This window comes from Sorex araneus, chromosome 3 (genome assembly GCF_027595985.1).
Source record: "Sorex araneus isolate mSorAra2 chromosome 3, mSorAra2.pri, whole genome shotgun sequence".
NCBI lineage: Eukaryota > Metazoa > Chordata > Mammalia > Eulipotyphla > Soricidae > Sorex > Sorex araneus.
Window position 1 is genome coordinate 1336125 of NC_073304.1, and position 12181 is coordinate 1348305.

Genomic DNA, 12181 nt, shown 5'->3' on the forward strand with positions numbered 1-12181 from the left:
GTTTAAGAATTTGAGATGCAAAAGGTGACTAAAGTTTTATCGTAATAAGAGATAAAGATGCTGTCACTTACGTTTGGCTTCCGAGAGATTCTGATTAGGTGACCACACCAGCATGCCAAGATTGTCTCTTTCTTGACTGCGTCTTGCTAGTTTCGCTTGGTATGAAAAAGAAAAGAAAATCATACTTTAGTAGGTATAGCCAAGCATGATGATCACCCTCAGAACAGTGCATCTGCTGCCAAGTACACAGCCCCTCCCAACGCCCCCCCACAGGTGGGCAGAGGGGACAGGAGGAGGAGCGCACGTAGGTCTTCTGTCTACTTCCTTCTGTTTTTATTCACGTTTGGTTTCTGGATCACACGCAGCGACGCTCAGTGCTTACTTCCTGCTCTGCACCCAGAATACTGCTGCAGTGTCCAGGGCACTACTGGGCTGCCAGGGAGCAAATCCGGGTCAGCCCCATGCGAAGCAAAAGTCCTGCCTGCCGGTCTACGGCTCTGGCCCCTCCTTTTACGAGTTTGGCACAGAGCGTGATTACCCTTCTCCACTGCCAGATGAGGACCCTGAACACACGCGCCGCTAGGAGGAGGCAGACAGGGCTGACTTCAGTCAGAAGGGCTGAGCGCCCGAGAGTCTGGGACCTGAGAAACCTAACAAGAAAGGCACGTGCTAGGCTCTCTGAACCCTAAACTCGGAATTCTTAAACCCGAAAGTTTGTGTTCTAAAGGCCACCACTCTTCTCTGTCAAAGGAAACTTTTTGTCTCAGTCTGGTTTTTGATTCTGGATGATACCAAATGGTGCCGGGGATGGGGTGGCTCAGAGTCCCACCAGGAGCCAGGAGTTAACGCAGATCTCCCGCACGCAAGCACCTGTGCCATCATCCCTGGCTCTGCGGGGAAACTGCACTATAAAGAACAGCAGACGGGGGCCTGAGCAAGAGCACAGCAGGCAGGGGTTTGCCTTGCATGCAGCTGACCTGGGCTCAATCCCAGGCATCCATATGATCCCCCCAAGCACTGCCGGGAATAATCTCACGCATGAAGGAACCAGCAGAGGAACCCAGGTGTGTGGGACTTGGGGCTGAGATCGGGACTGGGCCTCTTCTGCCCAGATCCCCCATTTTCCAGCAGCTAGGCGGTCACACCCAGAGACTGTCCCTGGAGCCGTGTAATCCCATCAACGGCCAACATTCAGAGACTATAAAACCAAGTTCTCGGAAGACATCTCATAGCCTACCTCTCCCTCTGGGAGAACCTGACAAGCTACGGAGAGTTTCCTGCCCGCATGGGAGAGCCTGGCAAACTCCCCATGGTGTATTCATATGCCAAAACCAGTAACAATGCTGGGTCTCATTCCCCTGACCCTGAAGAAAGAGCCTCCAATGCGGCACCATTGGGAAGAACAAGTAAAGAGAGGCTTCTAAAATCTCAGGGCTAGGATGAATGGAGACATTACTGAGACCACTTGAGAAAATCGAAGATCAAGGGGATGATGATGGTGATAGAGCTGGAGTAAGCCCTGAGCATCTCTAGATGTGGTCCCCAAGCAAACAAACAAACCCAAAACAAGTAGGCTGTAAGATTCTAAGTGCCAACTAGACTTACCCACACAATGGAGTCCTATCTTAACAGAGAGAGACTTTTTATAGCACCCTAAAAAGGCACAACAGACTGCAGAAGCAAGCAGCTCCATAACCTGCCTCTGCAGTCTTTCTTCCTAGAGACAATCCCCTCTGCCCCTCACCCCCCTCAAGCCTTAGATAAAGTCCTCTACAAACATTACCAAATTTATGAGAGCTCCACAGATATTAATGAACTGGATCAAAAAAAAGAAAATCCAAAAGATCAAGGAGACCAAGAACTGTTCTTTGCAAAAATAAACAAGATTGATAAGCCTCACAAAGAGAGACCCCTAATAAACAGAACCAGAAATGAAAGAGCACATGTCACATCAGACACCTCGGAAATTCAAAGGATCACCAGAGATTACTTTGAAAATCTTTATGCCACAAATCGTAAGAACCTAGAAGAAACGGATACGTTCTCGGACTCCTATAACCTTCCAAGGCTGAACCAAGATGATTTGGAATACCTGAGCAGACCTATCACCATTGAGGAAATTAAAACGGCAATCTAAAGTCCTCCCAAAATATAGAATAATAGACTATAAGACGAACACCCAAGAATAGTAGAAATAAGTACCAGGAGGTTGTCACCATGGCTTGGAGGCTGTTCTCTCATTCTGGGCAACTCAGAGAAGGGAACAGCAAGTAAAATGTGGTTGTTGGTCATGTGGGGGAAAGATGATGCGGGCCAAATATAGACTAGAGACTGAACGCAATGGCCACTCAACACCTTTATTGCAAACCACAACACCTAACCAGAGAGAGAGAACAAAAGGGAATTCCCTGCCATAGTGGCAGGGTGGGATGGGGGGAGACGGGACTGGGAAGGGGGGGTGGGATGTTGGGTTTACTGGTGGTGGAGAATGGGCACTGGTGAAGGGATGGGTTATCAAACTCTGTAAGGGAGAAACATGAGCACAAAAATGTATAAATCTGTAACTGTACCCTCACGTTGACTCACTAATTAAAAATAAACTATAAAAAAAAAAAAATAAAAATAAAAAAAAAAATAAAGTCCTCCCAAAAACAAAGGCTGAGGCCCAGATGGATTCTCTAGTGAATTCTTTCAAACCTTTAAGAAGACCTACTGCCAATCCTTTTCAGGCTCTTCCAGGAAACGGAAGGAAACACTTGCAAAGAGTTTCTATAAAGCAAACATCTCCCAGATACCAAAAGCAGACAGACACGGAAGACAATTATAGGCTGAGATCTCTGATAAACACAGATGCGAAGATCCTCAACAAAAGACTAGCAAATGGAATTCAATAACTTATCAAAATCATATGATCTTATCAATAGACACAGAGAAAGCATTTCACAAGATCCAACGCCCAATCATGATAAAAGCTCTCAAAAAAAAGGGAACTGAAACATCTTTCCTCAACATAGTCAAAACCATCTGCCACAAGCCCACAGCAAACATTATACTCAATGGGGAAAAACTAAAAGCCTTTCCTCTCAGATCAGGTACAAGACAAGGTTGCCCAGTCTTCTGCTCAATATAGTACCGGAAGTACTTGCCATAGCAATTAGGTAAGAAAGAGGTACCAATGGCATCCAGATATAGGAAAGGAAGAAGTCAAGCTCTCATTATTTGTGGGTGACATATTATATTCAGAAAATCCTAGACTCTACAAAAAAAGCTCCTAGAAACAAATTATATAATAAAGTAGCAGACTACAAAATTAATATACAAAAGTACACGGGTTTCCTATGTACAAATCATGAGAAGAGATTTTGAAAAAATAATGTCATTTAAATTGTGCCTCAGAAAATCAACTACCTGTAACTAAAGAGGTGAAGACCTAAATAAAGAAACTACAAAGCACTAAACAGTAAGAGAGGACACAGGGAAACGGAGTCTTGCTCATGAGTTGGGAGGACTAATATCATGGAAATGGCAATATTTCCCAAAGGATTTTACATATTCTATGCAGTCACTAGAAGGATACCCATGACTTTTCAAAGAAATATATCAGACACTCCTGGAATTCATATGAAACACTAACAACACCCCCACTCTGAATAGCTAAAGTAATCCTTGGGAAAAAGAAGACGGAAGGCATTACTTTCCTCAACTTCAAACTGTATCACAAAGCAGAAGTAATTAAGACAGCATGGTATTCGACTAAAGAAAGAGCCTCAGATCAAAGTGATAGAGTTGAATACCCTGAGCCCTTCAGATACGTGATCAGCTAATCTTCAATAAGGGAGCAAAAATATAAAGTAGAGCAAGGAAAGCCTCTTCAACAAGTGGTGCTGGAAACTGGTGTGCTACTACGTGAAAAACCACCCCAGACCTCTTTCTAATGCCCTATACAAGAGTCAAATTAGAATGGATTAAAACCGGGGCTGGAGTGATAGCACAGCGGGGAGGGCGTTTGCCTTGCATGTGATTGACATGGGTTCAATTCCCAGCAACCCATATGGTCCCCCGAGCACTGCCAGGAGTAATTCCTGAGTGCATGAGCCAGGGGTAACCCCTGTGCAATGCTGGGTGTGACCCAAAGAGGAAAAAAAAAAAAAGAATGAATTAAAACCCTTTCTATCAGCCCCGAATGCATAGGCCCATGAGAATGGAGGAATGAAGGCAGCGCTCTCCAGACACTGAAGCATCCACAAGGGTGACATACCACTGACCAAGCAAGTGGAAGCAAAAATAAACAACTGAGGACATTAAATTAAAAAACTTCTGCGTAACAAAGGAAACAATAAGTGAAACACAAAGACAGCAGATGGAATGGGAGAATTTACCCAACACTCATCTGATAAGGGATTAATATTAAAGTTATATAAGGTACTGGTAGAATTTTACCCAAAAAAATCCAACTCAATCAAAAATGGGGAGAGGAGATGAACAGAAACTTCCCCAACAAAGAAACAAATTGCCAAAGGGCACATGAAAAAAACGCTCTATATCACTAATCATCAGGGAGATGCAAATCAAAACAACAAGGAGGTATCAGACTGGCACAGAGAACATGTAGCACTGCCGTCCCGTTGTTCATCGATTTGCTCAAGTGGGCACCAGTAACGTCTCCATTGTGAGACTTGTTGTTACTGTTTTTGGCATATCGAATACGCCATGGGGAACTTGCCAGGCTCTGCTGTGTGGGTGGGATACTCTAGGTAGATTGCCGGGGCTCTCTGAGAGGGACGGAGGAATTGAACCCGGGTTGGACGCTTGCAAGGCAAACGCCCTACCCATTGTGCTACTGCTCCAGTCCAAAGAACAACCACCAGTAATGATATGGATACGGGGAGAAAGGGACCCTTATTCACTGCCGGTGGGTACAGCGGCTGGTCCAGACTTTCAGGAAAGTAAAATGAACAGTCCTAAAAAACCTAGGAATTGAGTCACCATTTGACCCAGCGATTCCACTTGGAATATACCTTAAGAAACCTAAAACAAAATGGAGAAAAGACCTTTGTACCCCTGTTCTTTCCAGCACTACCCAGATAGCCAAATCTGGAAACAAGCCAAAGTCCAAGAGCAGGATGACGAGATAAAGAAACTACGGTACATACAGGGAAGGGACTATTACTGGGCCATATGAAAGCATAAAAAAATGAAATTTAACTTTATACCTATGTATCTCATTGTGATTCAATAAAGCATTTAGTATAAATAATGTAAAAAGTCACGGAATTTACTACTCCATGGAGGGACCCAGGGAGTATCCCGCTGAGTGAAGTTTGTCAGAGGGAGAAGGACCCACCCCGAACGGCCTCCCATATTTGGGATATAAACCAACATAATGGCCGAATAGCAAATACCCAAAGGCAATGGACACAAAGAACACGAGAACTGGCACTGAGTAGGAAATAGGCCACGTGAGGGGGGTGGGGGATAAGGCGGGGGGAAAGCGCCAAGACGGAGAGGGGCACTGAACTGGGAGGAGCGGTGCTGAAAGGTGCTGTGCTCTGTATGAACCCCGCCAGTAACAGTACTGTAAGCACAGTGCAAAAACTTATATATAGGGGCTGGAGGACAGCACAGCGGGGAGGGCATTTGCTTACACGCAGCCGACCTGGCTTCGATTTCCAGCATCCCATATGGTCCCCCGAGCACTTCCAGGAGTAATTCCTGAGTGTATGAGCCAGGAGTAACCCCTGTGCATTGCCAGGTGTGACCCAAAAGGGGGAAAAAAAATTATATATATATATATATATATATATATACATACATACATACATACATACATATACACATACTTTTTTTTTAAAGAGCTCTCATAGACACAAACTGGTGGGGGGAGAGGGGCTAAGAGAGGCAGGGCACTTGCTTTGCACACAGCTGACCTGGGTTCAATCCCTACATCCCATATGGTTCCCAAGCCAGCTAGGAGTGATCCCTGAGCACAGAGCCAGGAGTAAGACCTGAGCACCACCAGGTGTGGCCCCAGAACAAAACCCAACAAAAAACAAGCCCAAAAAAAGGAAGAAGAAATATGACAGGCTGGAAAAATAATGCAGACGTCAAGATGCCTGTCTTGCATGTGGCATGACCAGATCAATGGTCCCAATCTGGCTCCCCCCAAAACCCCCATCAGTGGCCCCCAAGCACCACCAGGCGCAGCATGAAAATCAACATACGCTCTATCTTCTGTGTACATCTGACAGGGTGGGAGAAGGAAAGCCCTTCCGGGGAGCACAGCGCACAGGGAGCCAGGGGAGGAAGAAAGTGCAGATAATCCAATTGTCAAAAACTGGCGAACTATTTTAATGAAGAGATCTATTTTTGGAAAATTAATACTTTCTTTTAATTTTTTAATTTGTCAAGTGAGCTTTTTTCTCCAAACTTTTATTTTATTAAAGCACCATGAGTTACAAAGTTATTCGCAGTCGGATTTCTGCCATACAATATTCCATCACCGCCGCCAGCGCCAGTGTCCCTCCGCCATGGCCCCGGGTTCCTCCCCGGCCCACCCCAGCCGGCCACCTTTAAACAGTCTACTTTAATAAGCAAGTTAATAAATAATTTAATGCTAATAAATATTAAAAATCAAGTCATTGGGAGAAGGCTAATTAAAACCAAGTGAGGAGCAGGAGCAACAGCTCAGCAGGGAAGGCGCTCTGCCTGGCGCGTGGCCAAACAGGGCTCAGTCCCTGGCCCCCATGCCACCCCCCAGCAGGCCACGGGCGGTTCCTGCAGGGCCAGAAGTAAGCCCTGAGCACTGCTGGCTTTGGCCTCCAGACAAAAAAACCAACAGAGGTCGCAGAATGAAACCTCCTGGCGTTAGTGAGGTTGCGGCTGAAACGCTCCCGGCCTGCTGCAGGGCATATGAAATGTACGTTCACGTTTCTGGGAAGCGAGGTATTTCCCAACTCTGCCCACTGAGAGGGCCCGGTGGAAAGATAACCCGGGAGCAAGCAGCACGCCAGCTCTCCAGCTCGGTTTCTAGACACCATCCCCAGTCGGGGCACTCGGCCTCCCTGGAGACACAGCCAGCGCCAGAGCAGGAAGCCTGGGGCAGAACCCCAAACATCTCTGTACTAGACGGGAGAAACGGTGCTCCCATTAATATAATCTGGGACAATTTTAGCAACAGGTAACTGATAATAAAACAGCCTATACTAACAGAAGCAGGCAACAGGATAGGAAGTGTGAATGGGGGCTGGAGAGTCGCAACACAGCACCCTACTCAGATCTGCCCCATGAGGGTGAGGCAGGCGAGGCAGTGCGGTATGGCAGAGACAGAGATCAAGGCCAGCCTAGAAACAGGCCCAGTTCAAGATGGGCACCTGATTTTATGACGGCGCAAAAGCAACTGAAGGGGGGAGGAAAACTCATTTCAAATAAAAAAAAAAGAAAAGAAAGAATTAACAGGGGCCAGAGCCCCAATGCAGTAGGCAGGGCACTGGCTTAGCAGCGGCTGACCCGGTTCCACCCCTGGATCCCATGTGGTCAAACATGTGGTCCCCAAAGACCAACAGGAGTAATTCTTGAGTACAGAACCAGAAGTAACATCTGAGCATAACCAGATGTGTCCTGCTCCCTAAAAAAATTGTTAATAATGCTGAATTTCCAGTTATCAGCTGGAAATTAATAAAAAGAAAACAGCTTCAATCTATTATTTCAGAACTCACAAAACTTTAATTGCAATAATAACCCCTGAGTACTACTTCAGGTATGGCCCCCCAAAAATGAATTTTTAATGAGAAATTTTGTGAAATTGGTAAGAATTCTTAAATAGGACACCAATAGCTTAATCCATGACATTTTATGGTCGGCAGCAGCCTAGATGGAGCTTAGGTTTCATGTGTGAGGCCCTGGATTCCATCCCTGGAACCAAAATAAAATAAAATATAACAAGTGATAAACTGAGGGTCTAAAGAGACAGTACAGGCGGTAAGGGCGCTTGCCTTGCACGCAGCAACACTGAACATGGCCCCAAGCCTGGCCAGGAGCCACTCCAGCACTCTCGAGAACAAAGTCAGGAAAAATACAAGTCCCCCAGATATGGCCCCAACTCCCTCCCCATAAGATGGGTAAACTGAGCTTAATTTTAAAAAGTATTAATTTTTGCTCTGTGAAAGACTGATGAGAACCAGTCAAGACTGTGAGGAAACATTTGCAAATCACAGATCTGACAAAGGACCATCAAGGAAAATAATCAGTTTTTTTTGTTTGTTTGGTTTGTTTTTGGACCACAACTGGGTTGCACTGAGGGTTCCTCCTGGCTCTGCACTAAGGCATCACTCCTGGCGGTGCTTGGGAGACCTATGGGATGGAACCCGGGTCTGCTGTGTGTAATGCCAACACCCTATCCTCTACACCGTGGCTCCAGCCCAGAAAAAAACTTTTTAAGGCACAACGATAAGAAAATAATCCAATAATTTTTAAATGGGCCACAGGTTTTAATAAACTCCTGAACAAGAGGAAATGCAAATGGAACAGAAGCACATTGTTGAGCCGATAACCACCGTCAGGGAGATGCAGACCAAGGTTATGACGAGGAGCCACACAACAGCTGAAACCTAAAGCAATGGACAAGAACGAGGGGCTGGGGCGGCGTGGCCAGGGAAGGGCTCAGTGACCAGAACCCGAACCTCCGAGGACCATGGTCAGTGCCATCTGCCACCCTGGCAACTGTACCGCCGCGATCCCCAGCACCTCAGAAGACTTCCGGTCACAGCAGGTAATGACGAAGGGAGGGCGCCGGGCGAGCACCGGCAGTGAGAATCCAGCTTCCAGGCAGAGTGCCTCTCTGTGAGCACAGAAACAGAGCGATCACCACCCCACGCCACAGCCCGAGGAAAGTGGGGAACGTGATGACAAGAACAGTGGACAGTGGGAGCTCTCATACCCGCACTGCGGGGACAGACGCACAGCAAGGCACGCAGGGAAGGATTCCTTGCAGCTCTTATTCAACAAACGGCTGACCAAACAATCCCAATCTTAGATATATTTATCTATATGCAGACACAGATAATGATATGATCAATAAAATGCTTGCACGTTCATAATAAAACTTATAGCAACATTATTAACAACTACCAAAACCTGGAGGAAAAGACAAATATTCTTCCAGGGCCAATGGGGAAACATGTCGCATCCACATACTTCAAATACACATACTTTTTACTTCCAAAGCAGTAAAAAGCCATGAACTATGAGTACATGCTACAACATGGTCGTATCCTGAAAGCACGTTCCTGAGCATGAGGTCACACGTGGTAGGATTTATCTATATTTGACATTTAAAAATAGGCAAAACTTGGACTCAGCATTGAATCCTGGGAGACAGCAGCTCACCACAGATTTCTCCAGAAGCCGTGCCAAGCCAATTTCACCGGGGCACCTCAGATGGAGCGGGGTCCTCTCTCCATCCACTCCAAATGAACCCCCAGTGGCCACAAACTTCCAAAGAGAGACCCAGGTATGCGGGACCAGGGACTGAAGACTCCAGGCCACATGGCGGTGGGGACAGGCTGTCCCTTCCCATCTCCCCACCCCTTGGGGTCCTGGCTGTCACACCACAAACTGCCCCCGGGTGCCTGACAAGCAAGGCAACAGCCTTGATCCACTCACTAATGAATCTTGGTGCCTGTGGCAGGAAGGCTGGCATGGTAGTGGGAAAATCTGAAATAATGCTGGTGGGAGGTGTAATGATGGTGGGATTGGTGTTGAAATATTGAATGTAGTCAATGTGAACGGCCTTATGAAAAAATCTAAAAATCAAAGAATAAATTTTTATTAAATAGGCAAAACTCAAAGGATAGGGGGAAAAAAGCATATCAGAAATGGGAAGGAAATTAAGAAGGACACGAAGTGGGGCCAGAGTGACAGTAGAGGTGTAGGGTGCCTGGCCACGCCAGACCTGGTTTGATTCCCAGCATCCCATCCGGTTCCTTGAGCACTAAGTAACCCTGAGAGCCAGGAGAAACCCTAAGCATTGTCGGGGAGCGCCAAAAACAAAACAAAATAAACAAAATCAAGTAAGAAGAACTACACAAAGAGGCGCAGCCAGTGAGTTGGATCCCCAGCACCCCAAAGAGACCCCCAAAGCCACCAGGAGTGACCCCTGAGAACAGAGCCGGGAAAAGCCCTGAACACTACTGAGCGTGGCTCAAAAAACCAACCAAACAAAAAGAATTACATGAAGGGGTTGGAGAAACAGAACAGTGAGTACCATGCAATTTGCCTGGGCTCAATCCCCGGCACCCCGTATGGTCCCCCGAGCACAGTCATACATAACTCCTTAGCGCAGAGCCAGGAGTAACCCCTGAGCACTGCTGGGTGTGTCCAAAAACAAACAAAAGGTAAAAACTTTTAAAAATGTAGAGAATTACATGGAGAGGGGGAGGAGGAGGGGGAGAGAGAGATGATATGTGGGCAGCCAACAAGGGTTTTCTCTCCGGCTTCCCGGAGGCGCAGGAGTGATCCGGTCCTAAGTCCTAAACAAGGTTAAGTGTAGCACAAACAAAAAGAATCCCATGACAGGGCTGGAGAAGAGTCCAGGGAGAAAGTCACTGCCACGCACACGCTACACGCTCCTGCGTTCAATCCCTCCAACACCACAGATCTGAGTTCGGGTCAGGGTTCACAGGGAGGGACCCCTAAGGGCAGAGCCAGGCGTAAGCCCTGAGGACCTCTGCTGTGTTCCAGGCACAAAAGCAAAACGAGAAAAAAATACACGAACAGGGTGTTAAGGCACTTGCTTTGCATGCAGTTACCCCCTGTTCAAACCACCACAGCATTGCCCAGTGTGGCCCAAAATGAAAAGAGTAAAAATTTAAAAATAATGAAATTGTCAAGCCTGTACCCCAGGGCCATAAATGGACGATATAAGGAATAGGAAGAAAACTAAGAATTATACAAAGTGGGGGCATAAAGTAAATAAAAACTCCAAATCAAAGAAATAAACCAAAAAATTGAGAATTATTTTTGAAGAGATGAACTTGTGTGGGACCCAGTGTGGTAGTGTTCACGGGAAACTAGCATGTCTTAACACTCACAAATACCTAGACCCACAATTAGTTCATTTTTCTGCAAGCAAGCTGAATATAATAATGAATACAACGCAACCCAATTAAGTTCAGAATACTAAAATTTAAGCACTATAGGTGCTCAAGTTTCAAAACTAAAATATACCCCAAGACCTACCTGGAAGTACAAGAATTACAAGGAAATAGAGATGAAAAAAATTCCTAACACTGGGATAGTATGAACTGAGCGACGCTGCAGCTCGGCGACTCTTAGCTAGAAGCACACCGCAGCCCAGGCCTACCCAAAAGCACCTGGTGCACCCAACCAGCATTTTAAGACGGCACGCGTGGAAGGGGACCCCTAACTCCCCAGTCCCTGGGGTCCTGAGGGGGCTTCTTCCAGAACTGTGGCTGACTCCGCCCATCAGCAGGCCTGAGGGAGACACCTGAGCGTAAGGTGGCCTCACCCACCAACTGGAGCGCTTTAGAATACACACTGAGATTCCGCAGCGGGGAGAACACGGCAGTTCCCAACCTGAGTCCTTGCAGGCCTGAAAGATTTCGAGCTCTCCAGGCACCAGTCACCCCCCAATCGCTCAGGGCAAACGCTTACACACTGCACTCCCCCCGTTGCCCCGTGTGCACACTCCCTCCCGCTGCGCCAACTTCTCTGCAGAACCCTGCCGGGATTCGGGATTCCAGCGCTGCTCATGGTGCGGAAGGACAGCGAGACATCACAAATCAAGACACCACAAATCACGCACTGAGGTCGGGTGAGCTGTTACATGTGTATTCAGAAGAAAGAGAAAATAAGTCAAAAACAGAGGTATCAGCAAGTGGCCTTTTTGAGTTGAGGGCGGCGTGCCTCATCTTCCCAGCCATGCACAGGAGCCACAGGGCTATGCACCACGGGGTGCTGGGGTGGAGGTGGTGGGTGCCACGGCGCAGTGCCACCTATAACAGTCTTCGGTATCCTCAAGTTTCCTTCAAACTTTCCGACCCAGGCTTAACCCCCAGCACCCAGTATGGTCTCCCGAGCTCACCAGGAGTAACCCCTGAGCATCATCAGGTGTGACCCAAAAACCAAAACCAACCCCGCCCCCCCAAAAAACCCAACCCAACCC

At 47.0% G+C, this 12181-nt stretch overlaps 1 protein-coding gene across 2 annotated transcripts in view; it reads right to left on the reverse strand.

Annotated features, from left to right (window-relative positions):
• The window catches only part of RCOR1 (REST corepressor 1), a 106829-nt gene that overhangs the window by 38404 nt on the left and 56244 nt on the right, over nucleotides 1–12181 (reverse strand). For both annotated transcript variants that reach the window (XM_055130581.1, XM_055130580.1), the window contains one exon: nucleotides 72–155. In XM_055130581.1, the coding sequence (XP_054986556.1) occupies nucleotides 72–155 (84 nt within the window). The remainder of the gene's footprint in view (nucleotides 1–71; nucleotides 156–12181) is intronic.